General features: G+C 35.8%; 1 protein-coding gene across 4 annotated transcripts in view; it reads left to right on the top strand.

Moving 5' to 3' along the window:
• The window catches only part of CDS1 (CDP-diacylglycerol synthase 1), a 78,565-nt gene that overhangs the window by 58,648 nt on the left and 2,841 nt on the right, over positions 1–17,076 (top strand). Inside the window, exons 6-12 of one of the 4 annotated variants that reach the window (XM_003732474.5) lie at positions 298–356; positions 2,387–2,469; positions 3,808–3,895; positions 7,291–7,359; positions 9,527–9,679; positions 11,651–11,770; positions 13,814–13,917. In XM_003732474.5, coding sequence (XP_003732522.3) covers positions 298–356; positions 2,387–2,469; positions 3,808–3,895; positions 7,291–7,359; positions 9,527–9,679; positions 11,651–11,770; positions 13,814–13,917 — 676 coding nt within the window. The remainder of the gene's footprint in view (positions 1–297; positions 357–2,386; positions 2,470–3,807; positions 3,896–7,290; positions 7,360–9,526; positions 9,680–11,650; positions 11,771–13,813; positions 13,918–17,076) is intronic. The other 3 variants (XM_054253176.2, XM_054253177.2, XM_078366938.1) reach the window with 3 other exon arrangements.

Raw genomic sequence — 17,076 nt, 5'->3', positions numbered from 1 at the left:
TTTAAGATCTATTTTCCATGCTCACATATTAGCAAGGGACTAATTAATTGAATTAATGCAGAGGCTGTTTATTGAATTTGTGCCATGGAATATATTAGGCACTTTGGTGAGTACAAGATTGTTTCCCTCAAGAAACTTACTTAATATCCTTAATATAAAATAGTAGGAGAGATAGCATTTAAGTAAATGGCTAAGATATGCCTAGCTGTGATCTAGGAAATTGGTTTATTTGGGCTCAGGGAATCTTAACTCTGTACCAAATTGTACAATGAGCACATGTTTTTTGTTGTTGAACAGGTTTCTGCATGTTTGTACTGAGTTTGGTGAAGAAACATTGTCGTCTGCAGTTTTATATGGTGTGTATTAACCATTATTTCTTAGTCATTATCTGTGATAAAAACCCTTAACTTTTTTCTTTTTTTTTTTTTTTTTTTTTGTATTGAGAAGATACAATCGAATCTGCTAGCTGTTGTTTTGTGTGAATGTGAGGGATATTTGGATTTCAGATAACTATTAAATATAAACTAGTGGAGAAGTTTGTGAGAATTTTAAAATTTAAACTGTTTTCAAAGTTTACTAAAAACATTTTCTTTGAATATTTTCAAAGGCTGTAAATTAAAAATATTTGGGTTCCTTAAATTTGTAGAAATTTGAAGAATTTTCTTAGTCTCCTGAACAGTTACTAAGTCTGGGAAACATCTACCATATTGTTCTGTGAAGGTAACTGTTTACTTGCACTTGGCAGGAGCATAAAGGAACAGAACATGTATTGTCTTGGCAGTTATGGTTGGTCATAGAATTGTGTAATTCTTTTTGGCAAAAGGTATTTTGCTCATTGTACCAAAGCCTATCTTAAGAAATGTAACACTTTACATAGGAACTTTTCTTATCTTATTAAACTGTAGCTAGTAATGCTGTGCAATGCAAAATAGTATTCAAACCTGTAAATTTAAGTAATAAGCTTATTTTGGACTTGAAATATATTTTCTATTCTTTATGCTTAGCTTTTCTCCATTAAGACATTCTGCAGAACATAATTTCTGGGATATTGTTGTGTTTCTTATATTTCTAATTTCATGGGATCTGAGCATGAAGAGCAAAATTCTTAGTGAGTTTCATGTACAAGTAATCAAGACAATTAAAAATAGTAGAATATCCAATGAAAATATAAATGATATCTATGGAAAAAATTTAATTGTGCATTTTTAAGCAATCAGGGTAAAAGAGAATTGTATCCTCTAAGGAGATAAAAATAGAATAAAAAAAAATAAGGCAACCAATATAATATGGTTGCTTAACCAGAAACAGATTTATTAAGAATAAATCAAAAGGCCAGGTGTCGATGGCTCATGCCCATAATCCCAACATTTCAGGAGGTGAAGGCAGGCAGATACCTTGAGCCCAGATGTTTGAGACCAGTCTGGGCAATATGGCAAAACCCTATTTCTACAAAAAATACAAAAATTAGCTGGGCATGGTGGTGTGCACCTGCAGTTACAGCAACTGGGGAGGCTGAGACAGGAAGATCACTTGAGCCTGGGAGGTCAAAGCTGCAGTGAGCTGTGATCACACCACTGCACTCTAGCCTGGGTGACAGAGTGAGACACTATCTCAAGAGTGGGGGTCCAGGGAGAATAAATCAAAATCTTAGGAATTTTTAAAAGTAATTTTATGAATTTCAATCAAAATTATAAGACTAGTACATGGAAACCTTAGCTTCTTTTTGTTTACGTTCTACCCATATTACTTATGTTAAAAGTGGCCATCTCTAAGGCTAGATAGAATTGGTGAAACACAAAGGTCTTTAAAAATTTGAAATTGAATACTGTCATCGAACAGACCGTTCACAATCATCTTTCAAGTATGAAATACAGCGTTTAAGAGCAATTGAACCCTGCTAGTTTGAATCATTTGAAGTTAGAAATAACTCTTTATGGGAAAAAGTTACCATAATAAACTCTGAAAGAAAAGTAACTTTTAGCATTTTTTGATAACTGCAGAATGCAGCCAGAGTAAAATATTCCTCTTTAAATGCTAAAACATCAACAGAGATTTCTCATTATCACTTTCTCATTCACAAATCTAATGATTCAAGATAATGGTTTATTTTTCATATGTTTTAAAATTTAGTACTACATCTATTATGGGCATTCTATTTGTATATAAATTAAGGTTACTTTGTTAAATAAATGTTTTCAATATTTGAGGGTTCTAGTAAGCAACAAAAGAAACATAATTTACTAACAGTGTTTATTTTATATGACTCTTAACTTACACATTTTGACCAAAGTCATGGTAGAAATTTGTGTTTCAGTATTGCTGTTGCTTCTTCAGCTGCACTGATCAGTTGTGTTCACTAATTTTTGTATTGTTGGGCTATTAACAGTTCGCATGGACTCATGTCACTTTACTGATAATTGTTACTCAGTCACACCTTGTCATCCAAAGTCTGTTTGAAGGAATGATATGGTAAGGCAACAGTATGCTTCTTTATAGTTATGTCATAGCACCTTTATAGCTCTTTAACATTGGACAGCATCTTATAGGTTTCTACTAAAATGGACTGTTTGTTGTTCCTGTATTCTATTAAACTATCTTACTGAGTTTTGCTTACTATTTGACAACTAAAGACAACATGCTTCATTAACAACTGGATACCATTCTTATTCAGGTTCCAAATAAAATATAGGAAGTTCCTACAAAAGCCCCAAACAATGAATTACATTTTCAGGTGTTAATAAATCCTAATGTGACTTTTCACAAAAATAGACTTTAAAGATAATGTTTACTAAGATATTATTTACATAGAATGCAAAAAAAAAAAAACCTACAAAACAGAAAACTTTGCTTGTTAGTAACTTTTATGAGGAAATGTATGTTTTTTCAGGTGAAAGTTGGGTCGGTTTTCTACTTTGCTCTTATGTAGGCATGGGTTTCCAGATTGTAGAAATCACTCTATGGCAGTGGCTCGCATATTCAGAAAGCATTTTTGTTAGGTAAAAATTATAACTTAAAAATTAGCTGGAATGGAGAAAAAGCTTAAGATTAAAAAAACTAACCATATTTTCCCCACGTTCATTTTAAACTCATTAATTAAAATTTTTAACAGTTGGTGGGTTTTATCAAGATACATCGTATTCCCTTGACAGCTTCATGTCTTTTTACCAAGAGTGTGGGCGTGTGTCTGTGTGTGTGTGCATCTGTGTATGTGTATGTGTATGTAACTGGAATCATTTTAAGATTGTCTTTCATGTATTGTACAGACTTTTCATTTGATGGGGCAGTTACTGAAGTAAGTAGGTTCTGTACATTAGTAGAGTTTACTGAAATCACAAGCTAAAATAGAATTAAAATTAATAATTGAGAATATGTAATAAGAGCTCGATATAAATTTATCAGATTTTGCTGTGTCTAAAGAAATGACTCATTTTCATAGTAAAAGGCTGGTTTTCTTAAGATCAGCTTTCAATCTGCCTTTCTTTTCTTTTTTATTATAATGTGTTCCTCATAAAACTAAAATGTAAACATCCATAACTGTAGAAATCAGTAAGTTAATATTTTCCTTAGCAGTATTTTCCTAGTGTGTTTATTTCCTTCCCAGTTTGTTTTTAGATTTTGCTCTGTTTAAATTGCGAGTGGGCAAATTTTGTTGATATTTATAATTTCTACTGTTTTGGCAAGTGTTATGCTCTGGGCTAGGCTGCAGTGCAATCCAAAGGGTTATTCTGTTGGTTTATGAATCATAACCTGTGTGAATATTTGCCACTTACGTGAACTTTTTCTGCTGACTTTTTGTTTGTTTAACAGGTTCCTTCTTCCAATATCAAGTGTTATCTGCAATGACATAACTGCTTACCTTTTCGGATTTTTTTTTGGGAGAACTCCATTAATTAAGGTAATGGAAAAAATATTATAAGCAAGCCACTATATAACCTTAAAGATTAGACACTAGAGAACATTTCCAACAACCTGTGCTGTTGTGCATTTTTTAATTTCGGAGATGCTTTGATTTTCCTTAGTTGCACAGTGCATGAGCAGCAAGCCATTATTTCCTAGTACATCCATATGGGTTCTTCATCAGCTCTTCTGTTGGCTGCTCAGTAAGGGTGTGACTTTATCAGTTGTCCTTTCTTTGGTGAAGGCTCATTTCATCATCATTTTATCTTTCTTTCTCTTTTTTCTTTTTTCCTTTCCTTTCTTTTCTTTTTCTTGGGTCTCACTCTGTCACCTGGCTGGAGTGCAGTGGCTCACTGCAGCTTCTACCTCCCAGGCTCAATCAATCCTCCCACCTCAGCCGCCCAAGTAGCTGGGACTTCAGATGCATGCCGCACACCTGGCTAATTTTTGTATTTTTTGTAGAGATGGAGTCTTGCATTTTGTTTAGGCTTGTCTTAAATTCCTGGGCTCAAGCAGTCTTCCTGTTTCAGCCTTCCAAAGTACTGGGATTAAAGGTGTGAACCACTGCCCCTGGGCTCTATGGTTTCTTTTTCTCAGCCATTGGTACAGATTTTCTTTATCCTTCTTCCCAGCAAGCCTATACACAAGCCTTTTATTCGATTCTCCTCTCCCTTCAATCTGTCACCTCACCTGTCCTCTTCTTTACCAAACTTTCTAAAAGAGCCGATTATATAATATCACCTTCACATCTTCATATCCATTTGTGTGACTTTTACATCCAAACTCAGATCAAGAAAAGATTTTGGGGTCCTACAATAAAATGCTAATAAAATACAAGTAATAGTGAAAGGGAAATGAAAATACAGATGAGTGTACCATGTTTTTTTGGCCATAGAATTGGTTCTATTTATGGACAATAGAGGTAAAGAAGGACATGAACTAAAAATTATATAGTTCTCATTTGGGACAAGAAGTAAACCAATTTTTCATGGAAAGCAAATCATTTTCTAGAATTACTTTCTTCTAAAAGAGCTTTTTATTTTTATTTTTATTTTATGTTTGTTTTTGTTTTTTGGAGACAGAGTCTTGCCCTGTCACCCAGGTTGGAGTGCAGTGGAGCAATCTGATTCACTGTAACCTCCACTTCCTGGGTTCAAGTGATTCTCTTGCCTCAGCCTCCTGAGTAGCTGGGAGTACAGGGGAGTACAGGCATCTGCCACCATGCCTGGCTTATTTTTTATTTAGTAGAGACAGGATTTCACCATGTTGGCCATGATGGTCTAGACCTCCTGACCTCAAGTAATCTGCTCGCCTCGTCCTCCCGAAATGCTGGGATTACAGACATGAGCCACTGCACCTGGCCCAAAAGAGCTTTTCATGTTGGAGTTTCAGATAAGATTCACACATTTCACATTATTGGGCAAAGTTTTTAATATTCTCACAGACGTATTATTACTTGGCTGTTTTGATGTTGTTATATGAAGGCAGTTTGGAGGGACTGAGACAATTGTTCAGATATAAAGCCTTCTGTTTGTTCAGAGTGGTATGAGGGTAGTTTCACATTACTAGAGGAATTTGTGGACTGCCTGTTCTTCCAGAAACCTTTATAAATTCTTATCCTCTTGGGAAGGAGCTCACAGAGAGCATCTGTGGAGAGTATCAGCACTCAAAGAGCATTGGGCTGAGCTGGATAAGGATACTGGCAAGCAGGCTATATATTTTTTAAATATTTCTAAAGCTGCTCCAGAGCACATGATTTATATATTCAAGAGTTCTACCATGACTGAAAAGTTTTCTGCTTGGGAAGCTGTGTTAGTTCATTCTCACATTGCCATAAAGAAATGCCTGAGTTTTAATTGGCTCGTGGTTCTGCAAGCATAGCTGGGGAGGCCTCAGGAAACTTACAATCTTGACGAAAGGGGAAGAAGGCACATCTTATATGGTCAGAGCCGAAGGAAGAGGGAGAGTGGGGAGGTGCCACACAGTTTTAAACAACCAGATACCATGAGAACTCATGGGACAGCAGTAGAGGGTATGGTACTTAACCATTAGAAACTGCCTCCATGACGCAGTCACCTCCCACCAGGCCCCCACCTCCAACACTGAGGATTACAAGTTGACATGACATTTGGGTGGAGACAGATCCAAACCATATTAGAAGCCTTCAAAAAAGCTGTTAGAGCTGTGGAAGAATCTTAGAGACTGATTTTGAACACAGCCTTCTAGTGAATTTATCAGGCTGGATTAGTTATATAATATACTTAAATAATTGAACAATTAACCCCTAAATTGATATGATATGCATCAATTTAATTTGGTAAGCTATCTTTAAAATAATCAATTTTTTGATTTTGAGTCTGCTCCTACTTTATGGCATTGATACTGAATTACCCTAGGAGAAGGTGTGTCTATCTCTTCTCTATGGCATAATTATTATCAGATTTGTCAGGAAACCACCTCTGCCATATGTTTTGGTTATGAATATCAGGACAAGAGGTCTATGAAGAGCTCTTATAGGTTAGCCCATAACCCATTTTAATTTTCAGAGACTTCATTCTGCTATTTGGTTTCTGTCCCTCATTAATGACTAGATGACCAAATCCTCACACATCACAGTCATTACCTCCTCCGGCAACAACTTGCACCTTCTACTTCTAAATCTTTCCTCCTGCCCCGACACCACTAACATCTAGATTTTTTCCAGATTTCTCTCTATGGTTGTCCCATTGACTGGGCAGAAATAGCCTGAATCCACCACAAGCAATATCTCTTCTTAGAAGCGCAACATGTTTCTTTCTTCTTTGATATGGTCATGGATTGTGAAAAAAGGAGGATATGTGAATACCTGAGCAACTACAGTATCTGGGGCTCTGGAGTATTTTGCCATATCAGAAGGAAATCTTTGTGTATATAGCATATTAGGAATATATGAAAATTATATGTGCTAAAATGTCCATGTTTTGTTGTACTCATTCTATTTTTGGCCGATAGACCTGTGTGTAGTTGGAATTAATGTATCTCATTCTTATTCCAAGAATTTATACCAACTGTTATCAGGGTTTATACTGGCATGAAAGTCATGGGACAGTTACTTTATTAAAGAGTTTATAGTCTTTTGAGAGACAAAGCAAATAAATTTAGGCCATTTAACATGAACAAACACGTATTCACGGCATATCAAGTATTTGAGGGTCTACTGTGTGTTTAAATATTATTAGAGAGATTTTCACTAGTAAATCAAAATCAGAAAACAAAGGAAAACTATTCCAATAAGAGAAGAAGTAAGGAGAGATGTACAAGGTATTGAGGAACCTCATGGAATAGAGTTTGTATATATATTGTGAGTTTTATTGAGTGCAGTAATGCTTTTTAATTTTATTTGCCTTTTTTAAGTTATCTCCTAAAAAGACTTGGGAAGGATTCATTGGTGGTTTCTTTTCCACAGTTGTATTTGGATTCATTGTGAGTATTAATAAGACTTTTATTTTATATACATTTAAAAAAATGATTTGAATTACCCTAGGAGAAAGTGTGTCTGTTCCTTCCCTGTGGCATAATTGTTATCAAATTTGTCAAGAAACCAAGCTTGTTAGTCTATTTTAAACCTAGAAAAATTAAACCACAAAATGCTAATAATGTATTTATCAAAATCTACTAAAAAGAAGCAGTAGCCCTCATCCTGGCTGCCAATAGAATCCCCTGAGAAGCTTAAACAAAATCTGTGTCTCAGTCTTATTCCAGGCCAAGTAACTCCCCCAGGTAATTCTAATGGACATCAAGCTGTCTTGCTGATTTGCCATTTTGCTGTTGTGTTTGGTAGTTTCTAACAGCTGTTCTGCCTTAGGTGGGGCATTTAACCTGTTAGTTAAATACTAACAGCTATTCTGCCTTAGGTGGGACACAAGTACTAGGACAGGTGGTGGCTTTGAGTAATAGCAGAGGAGGCAAATACTACTGAAAAACTCTGCCTTCTTAAACACATGGTGGCCACTTGGTTCAGTGGGTGGTTACTGTTGTGGGCCCAACTTGCAGAAACAGTCTGTTAACTGTAAATTATTAGTGTTTGCTTTTAGCATGTTAAATAGCTATTGTTCACGTTTTACAAGTTAGTTTACAGTTATACGATTTAGTTTTTATTAAAAGGTATCTAGGGAAAATGAGAGTATAGTACCATTGCTGGATATAAGATAAATATACAAAAAATGTACTGTCAGGAAGCTTAATATTTCCTAGTTTCTGACAGTTGTAGTTATATTTCGTATCCAAATCTAGAGTACCTAGTAACAACATGAAATTTTGAGAGAGTGAATATACAAATAAATGGAAATATGCTATGACCCTGGATGGGAAAACCACCAGAATTCCTCCATTTAACTTATAAATATAGTTCATTTGCAATTAAAATTTTAATAAAATGTGATAAAATTATTCTAACATTTTTGTCCTAGAATATTGATGGGATAATAATTGACAAAAGAATGCAAAAGAATCCAATCTCATCCAATGTTTTTACATTACAAAGTGAGAACCATTAAACATTATGAAGTTAAATATTATAAGAATTTGTTATTAAAGACTGACTTGAAAATATCACAGGAATAGCCATATCATTGGAAGAAAATTAGAAGCTACCCCATAAGTATGTAATGCATGACAAAATAATGAGGAAGGAAATTTCACATCTATATGAAATTACATATATAAAATAAACTGGTTGGAAACAAAATCAGTTTGTATTCATTCCTAGTGTCTTGAATTTCTATTAATAATTCTTGAGCAGAATAATAGGGTGAATGGCTACAAGAAAAAGAGAATAAATTGTTGTCTAGCAATTTACATTTATAACAGCATATTTTATGTACCTTACTTCCAAGGCTGAGGACAGCTAGTTTTAAAAATTGCAGTGATATGGCCAGGGAAAGAATAATTTAATCAAAGTTTTCTGGGTTGGTTAAGAACAATGGTATTTTTTCCCGCATGTTCTCACTCATAGACAGGTGTTGAACAAAGAGAACACATGGACACAGGGAGGGGAGCATCACACACTGGGGTCTGTTGGCAGGGGCTAGGGGAAAGACAGCAGGGAGTGGGGAGGTTGGGGAGGGATAACATGGGGAGAAATGCCAGATATAGGTGAAAGGGGGATGGAGGCAGCAAACCACATTGCCATGTATGTACCTATGCAACAATCCTGCATGATCTGCACATGTACCCCAGAACCTAAAGTACAATTTACAAAAAAAAAAATGGTGTTTTTCACCTTAATATTTTGTACTATTTTCATTATAATTTTGAATTACTGGTAAATTATTGACTAATGAAATTAATAAAAGCTTATGTGTGGTATACTTCAGTTCTTTGTTCTCCTGTACCATTATAATTGTGATCATGTAGAGATTACAATCTCAGTGATTCAAAAAACTTTCCTTTTCTAAAGGTCTTTTAAGTCTTTTACTACAATAATTATGACCATCTGACTTTGAAAATATGCAGCATTTTCAAAGTTAACAGAATATTAAGGAAATTCTGGCATTCTATCTCTGGCCTTTCTGATGTATAACTTTTATATTTAGTCAATGTGCCATGAACTTTTGCTTTGTTTAATTTTTTTTTTTTTTTTTGACACCAGGCTGCCTATGTGTTATCCAAATACCAGTACTTTGTCTGCCCAGTGGAATACCGAAGTGATGTAAACTCCTTTGTGACGGAATGTGAGCCCTCAGAACTTTTCCAGCTTCAGAATTATTCACTTCCACCCTTTCTAAAGGCAGTGTTGAGACAGGTAGGGTAAAAGTTCAAGGTAAACATGGTTAGAGTTCTTCCACTCTGAAGATTAAGCTTCCTTTATTTTTTATTTATTTACTTGCTTAATTACTGAGACAGAGTTTCCCTCTGTTGCCCAGGCTGGAATGCAGTGTCATGATCTCAGCTTACTGCAACTTTTGCCTACCAGGCTCATGCAATTCTTATGCTTCAGTCTCCCGAGGAGCTGAGATTAGAGGCACATGCCGCCACATCTGGCTAAGTTTTGTATTTTTAGCAGAGACCGGTGTCGCCGTGTTGGCCAGTCTGTATGCAGTGATCGGTCTGCCTCAGCCTTCCAAAGTGCTGGGATTACAGGCATGAGCTATTGTGCCTGGCCTAAAGATTAAGCTTTCTTTAAAAGTGGGATTCACATTTGTACAAGAAACTGATTTCTGTAGAATTTTTAACTCTTTGATATAGCAGTGGTTTTAGTGTTAGCTTAAATCAAATGGATGAGAACAGGTTACAAATCAAATGAATCAAATGGTTTAGAATGGGTTTCTCATATTATAACATCAATTGACTCAATTTAAAACTTAAGAATTCATCAGTTTACCGAGTCCTTGATTTTTAGAGGACATTTATTAGTACAGAAAGTTGCTGCTTTTAAAAATCAGTTTTCCTTCCAAATGCACAGTGCCTTCATTTAAAGGTATATTGGAGGCCTTAAACTGGAGGATGTTGACATGCTCTCCAGTAGAGCCCTCCTGATCTGTGTCATCAGGTCTGGTGAGTGGCTGGTTAAAGTGAGTGTGGTGTCTGTGCCTTTGTATGCACACACATATTTGTATCTGAAACATTTTATTTTTAAGTAAAATTCTTAATTTTTGAGAAGCAGATTAACTGTTTCTCTTTGAGTGCTTAGCACCTGGTTTTCAAGAACTTTTTCAATGTCCAAGACATCTGTTACCTGCTATAAAACTTTGTATACTGCCAGTCTTTGATTAGGAGCAAAGCTATTGCTTTGAGTACTGGTCAGAAAATTGGTGTCTTGGCTGGGCACAGAGGCCCATGCCTATAATCCCAGCACTTTGGGAGGTTGAGGCAGGTGGATCATCTGAGGTCAGGAGTTCCAGACCAGCCTGACCAAAAGGTGAAACCCTGTGTCTACTAAACACAAAAAGTTATCTGGGCCTGGTGGCATATACCTGCAATCTCAGCAACTTGAGAGGCTGAGGCAGGAGAATCACTTGAACCTGGGAGCCGGAGGTTGCAGTGAGCTGAGATTGTGCCATTGCACTCCAGCCTGAGCAACAAGAGTGAAAATCCATCTCAAAAAAATAGAAAGAAATAATTGGTCTTTCTTCAACCACACCCATTTTACACTGTCTATAAGTTGCAGTTTTAGATTATTTAAAAGGGAGCAAGAACTACAAATTTGCAAAAGACTTTGACTACAGAATTCTTCTCAGTTTTTATGATTGTCTCCCCAAATCTTTAGTTATTGTCTCACTGATGCTCATTTTGATCATTTTCTTTAAGCAACTTTTTTTGTGTTTTTCCACAGCATTCATCTTAGTTTTAGAGAAAAGTCCAACTTTTCCCTTATTTCATCATACAAACTTAAAGTGAAATAAAATACAATATTAAATTATATAATTACAAAAACAAAGTATTGCTAGTTAATAAAAAAAACAAATTCGGAAAATAACTCAGCTGCTTCTTAGTAAGAAGTCAGGTTCCTAGACAACCTGGAAGGTAGTCTACCAAGGTGCAAGATTTCAGTTACCTGTCATTATGCTTACAGAGAGAAGGAAAGTGTTGGCTAAGTAGAGGATGATACAGAAGGTTTACAATAGGCTTTTCTTCCATGATCCTTAAAGTTTGGAAAATTAATGTGGTGTGTTCTTTGACTTACTATTTATATCGTGGTTCTTGGATCAGGTGCATGCTCAAATACAATTTCTATGAAATTGGCCCCTCTTGTCCCCTTCTTTTCCCTCTTTAGGAAAGAGTGAGCTTGTACCCTTTCCAGTTGCACAGCATTGCTCTGTCAACCTTTGCATCTTTAATTGGCCCATTCGGAGGCTTCTTTGCCAGTGGATTCAAAAGGGCCTTCAAAATCAAGGTGTGTGTTTAGAGTCTTTGATATATTATTAGAGAATATAATTAGACAATGTAACCTAGTTGGAATTTGGTTCACTCATGATCTACATTAAGCCCTTAGGCAACAACTTTTATATCCTATTTGTTTCGGCCTCACAGAAATGCTGCCATGCTGATCTGAATGTATTCTTTCTTGTTAGGTTTGTCATACCATGTTAATACATTTTAAGTGTCATGTCAGTTTCCTTTATAGAAATGGCATGTGTCCTTTTAGTGTTGGATTATACCCAGAATCTTGGTCTGTCAAGTGCTCACCCAAGAATCCAGCCATGAATCATCTGAAGTTTAGTGTTTTGCCACAGTCTCACTTGAAAGGACACACAGAAGAACCTCTGGCTATGTAACTGTCCATTCTGCTAAGGCAGGTCTCATCACACTCTTTCTGTAAAGGGCAAACAGTAAGTTTATCAGGATGTGCAGACCTTATATTCTATCACAGCTTCCCAACCCTGAGCCCTGCTGTGGCAGTGTGAAGCTGCCCTCCCCTCTACCATGGTCAATATGTCAGTGAATGGGCATGGCTGGATTTAATACAACTTTACTCATAAAAATAGGTCGTGGCCTGGATTTGATTTGTGGGACATACTTTTCTGACCCCTGTTCCAGAGACTTAAAATTATCCCTGTTTATTAGGTTAGATCGTCATAAAGTGACATGTTATCTCAACAGTTTTATCTCCGTCTCCCTGATATGGCTGAGGTACCATCTGGGGTTAGAGTGGCCATTGAAGGTCGGGTGGTCAGGGAAGGCCTCTCTGAGGAGGTGGCACTTAAGCAGAGATTTGAGAAAGGAAGTCTTGCAGAGAAAACTGAGAGTTCCAGAGCATACAGAGGAGTGGAGGAGCCTAGCCTGTTGGAAGGTGAGCAAGAACAGTGTGGCTGTGGTCAAGAGTAGGAGATGAGACTGCAGAGTTTGGTGGGGCCAGATCACACATGGCCTATAGGACAGGGAATAAATGAACTCAGCAAGCATTTGCCAGTGGGAAGCTACTATGTAAGGTGCAAGGCAGTATATGCAAATATATGGGGATGATGCTCACCATCTACTAGGGAAGATAATACACATCCCTGGAGAACTACAGCAACAGCAGTGCAGGATGAGTATGCTGTAGAGGCTATAAGAGCAGAGTGGCCTTGCATTAGTGTGGCTTTCTTATGCTTTGATTAGTAAGGAAGAAAAGGAAGGAAATGGGTTGGCAATAATTAACCAAAGAAATTTTCAATAATTGTTTTAAAAAGAAAAATGTTATATTTCAATAGTTTTTTATTTAATGGTCTCCAAGGTTTTTTGTTAAATGATGAGAATTTTTTGCAGGTTGGAAATGAAGCACCTATTGCTGTTGTATGTCAGACATTTTTAGGGTGCCTGAGTAAACTAGAAGAGTAGTCAGATATGTCCATTTCCCAGGCACCCAGACATATGAATCTACCTGTACAGGGTCAGTTTGCAGAGGCTTACTACCCATTCCCTCAGTGTAGCCATTTAATGGACTAATGTGTCCCAGATGAGCTAACTGTAATTTTATTTTTTACTCTGACGCTTAAAAAAACAAGAAATATTTATCATAGTAGTAAAATGTTTATTTCAGAGTAAGAACTATTAGTATAAACAAGTTGAACCAGTTGTACATCTTTTAACAGCACTAAAATAGCTTCCCAAACAGCTAATGGTTAAGAAAGCTGTAACAAAATTAGATTAGTAATAGCTAATATAATTTTTATTTAGAAAAAGTTTCATTAATGAGAAAGGTAAGTGCTGGATTTAATGTTTAATGAATGTTTGAATGCTGTGGATTAATTCAGAAATAATTCTAAAAGAAGCATGTATTTGGAAGATGGTGGTTTTAATCTGCTGGATTTGTTCTAATAAATTTTTATTCAGAAAAAAAATTCAATGGTAATATATTTTCCTTAGAGTGAGTCCATGACACCAAAGAGACACAGCCAGGAATTTTGTAGCAGGTGATGTTTTGAAAATTTGCTAATATATTTGTTTGTTTCTAAAGGATTTTGCAAATACCATTCCTGGACATGGTGGGATAATGGACAGATTTGATTGTCAGTATTTGATGGCAACTTTTGTACATGTGTACATTGCAAGTTTTATAAGGTACTTTTACATTTAAGACATTTTTTAGATGATTTCTTTGAGTTCTCATTTCCATCACCATTAGTTTGAGTAAGTTACCTTTTTTCATCAATGGTAATCTACAATATGAAAGTGAATGGTGCCAACTGGAATTAGAGCCTTAAGCAGGGTGGTTAAATTGTGATTGTTTTACCTACTGTTGAACAACTTAAAAAAGCTGTAGTATCTGTCACGGTCCTGGACCAGGTTGAAGACCCAGTTAATGTGGATGGTGTCGGATTTGAGACTTGAGGAGATTTAATTTCTCAGCGGTGGGTGTGGCAATGATCTTGAATACGTCACAAATACTAAGAGTTAAAAAGGAAGATAACGAAATTCATCCAGTCAACCAGTTATCACTTGAGTTCCTGCCATGTTGTAGAATGTTCTAGGGACAAAACAAACCAAATCTCTGGCTTCATATTTTCCCATTTGGCAGTTGAAGGAAGAATGAGAAAGGGACAACAAACAAACAAATATAGTTTGTTAGATGGTTTTAAGTGTCACAGAGCAAAATAAAGCAGGCCAAAGGGATCACGCTTCTGTGTGTAGAGGCTGTCTGGAGGGTAAATATTGCCATTTTATAAAGGGTGGTTAATTCTTGTTATTTAACCTTACTGTTTTGGATCTGCCTTGAAATACCAGTTTTGGTGTGAAGGCTAACCACATCAACCGCATGTTAACTTTATTTTCTGTGGTCTCTACTGGGGGCCCAGAAGCAGAACACTTAATAATAGTGCCTGAGCCATAGAAAACATGAATTTTCTTCATAGTACTTGGAAGGAGATTCCTATTTAGAGATTCCTAAATACACATTTTAAATATGTACCACGGCAGTCTCAGAATTTTTATATTAACTGTTTTTGAGACAGCTTTGATAGGAGTTTATGAATTTCATTAATCTTTTCAAAAGTATCAACTTCTGTCTTTGTTAATTTTCTCTACTATATATTTTTACCTAATTAATTTCTCCTCTCATCTTTCATTCTTTTGTCCTTTTTAATGATCAATTCGCTGTTCTTTTTTTAGTTCTGGAGATACAACTTAGTTTATTGATTTTTAGCCTTATCTAATCGGTCCATTGAAGACTATTAAATTAAATATCGCTGTATTCCCTTGAAGTTGTGATATTTGTATTCCCTTATTCAGTTACATATATTTTCTGACTTCCAGTATTACATCTTCATTAACACATGGGTTTAGACGTGTACTGATTAGTTTTCAAACAAATGGAGATTTTCTCACTTTTCTTCCTTAATTCCACTGTGGTCAAAAAACATACTCTGTGATTTCAGTATTTTATAATTTTGAGATCTGCTTTCTGGCACAGCATGTTACCGGTTCTGGTACATGCTCCATGTGCAAAAGTGTATTCTGTAGTTTTTGGGTGTAGTTTTTTGTGTGTCAGTTAGGTGAGGTTTAGTTAAATCTTCTGTACTGATTTTTGTTTTTGTGATTGGTCTCCTTGTCCTATCAGTTACTCAGAGAGCTTTGTTACAGTCTCTCATTGTGATTGTAAGTGTATCTATTTTTATTTGTAGTTCTATCAATTTTTGCTTTATATATTTTGAGGTTGTATTAGGTATGTACAAATTTAGAATTGTCATATTTCTGTTGAATTGATCCTTTTGTCATTATATAATACCTGTCTTTACTGCTTGCCTTAAAGCCTACTTTGTTGAAAATTAGAATAGCAACATCAGTTTTCTTTTGGTCAATGTTTGTGTGGTATTTCTTTGTCTCTCCTTTTAACATTTCTTTTCCTTATATTTAATATGTACTTCTTTTTTCTAGCAAGCATATAGATGATTTTTTTCCCATTTTATTTATAACACAGTTGACAATCTTTATTCTTTTAGTGGGAGTATTTAACTTATTTGCATATTATTTATTGATCTATTTTGGCATTAGTAATTAGTGATTAAATCCTTAGAACTTTGTTTTCAGAATATGGTAGCTTTTTAGGGCATTAACTCATACACTTCCTTTTTTAAAAAATTGCTCTTCTCTTAGTAGGAAGATGTCATACTGAGCCATGTTGTCCACCATTTGAAAGCAGATACTTAGACTATTAGAAGACAGTGAGAGTGTTAGGATGCAACTGGCTGGGAGTACCTGCTGACACAATTTTGCATTTCGCTGAACTTGCTAAAGCAGCCTTCCTTTTCTCTGTGGGTCCCTTCTCTGGGTTTATGCTGTGAAGTTGCTGACTCTTTTAAATAAATGAAATAAGATGAACAGTGTCCTAACCTGAGTGTGAAAGGCATATGGCCAGTTTTTTGGTGAATGAGTTGAGCCACATGCATGAAGAGGACCCATGGAATGGCTCATCTGGGCTCTTTACAATTAGTTAAGTCAGAGATTTTTGGGGTAAATAGTTCCTCTACTTATCCTCATTGTGGTATCACTAGGTAGCAGACATTTTTTTGTTGCTGGGATTTTTACTTCCTATAATCCTATGTGAACAGTCTTTATTGTAAGTCATATGTTTATTTACGCATGTAAATGTTTTTCTTAGAATTCTGTGCTGTGCCTATACATTACTTGTATGTTGCTTTTTCCCATTGGATTTTAAAGCAGATCTGCTGTGATTTTGTTTTTTATATTGGAGTTGACCTAAGATTTTTTTTGAACAAAAGCCATGGCACCTACCTATATCACTGGTAAGGAAGGGCTTCAGCGCTAGGCTCAGGACTTTTGTGTTCTGACTCTGAACATCCATAGCTCCCTGGAGATATTTTTCAACAAAGTACCTTTCATTATCTGAAGTTTGTTTGAAGTTAAAAATTTAAGTTATATTTTCATGCCATCTTTTTGGTTTGTCCTATGTTCACCGGGCTCCTTTTCTTACAGAATAGTTCCTATGTCTCATTCAATCTCAGGATGTGCCATTTATCCCCACTTTAACTTAGGTTGCCCTTTTGAGAATTTTGTAGAGCTTAGATCTGCACCCCTTCATTTGCCTTTGATTGCTCCTGTGTTTTGTGTTTGTGCATTCTTTCTACCTCTTTGCTGTACGCTTCTCAAAGCAGAATTGTTCTGGCTGTTTATCCCCTTGACAATAACATTGCACGTTAAGTGAGTTGTTATCAAGAACTGTTTTAATTCTGTAAAGATTGCTACTCTACACTTAAAGGAATG

The sequence above is a fragment of the Callithrix jacchus genome, chromosome 3, assembly GCF_049354715.1.
Source record: "Callithrix jacchus isolate 240 chromosome 3, calJac240_pri, whole genome shotgun sequence".
NCBI lineage: Eukaryota > Metazoa > Chordata > Mammalia > Primates > Cebidae > Callithrix > Callithrix jacchus.
Note: the sequence above shows the minus strand (reverse complement) of the source record. Positions and strands in the feature narration are given on the sequence as shown.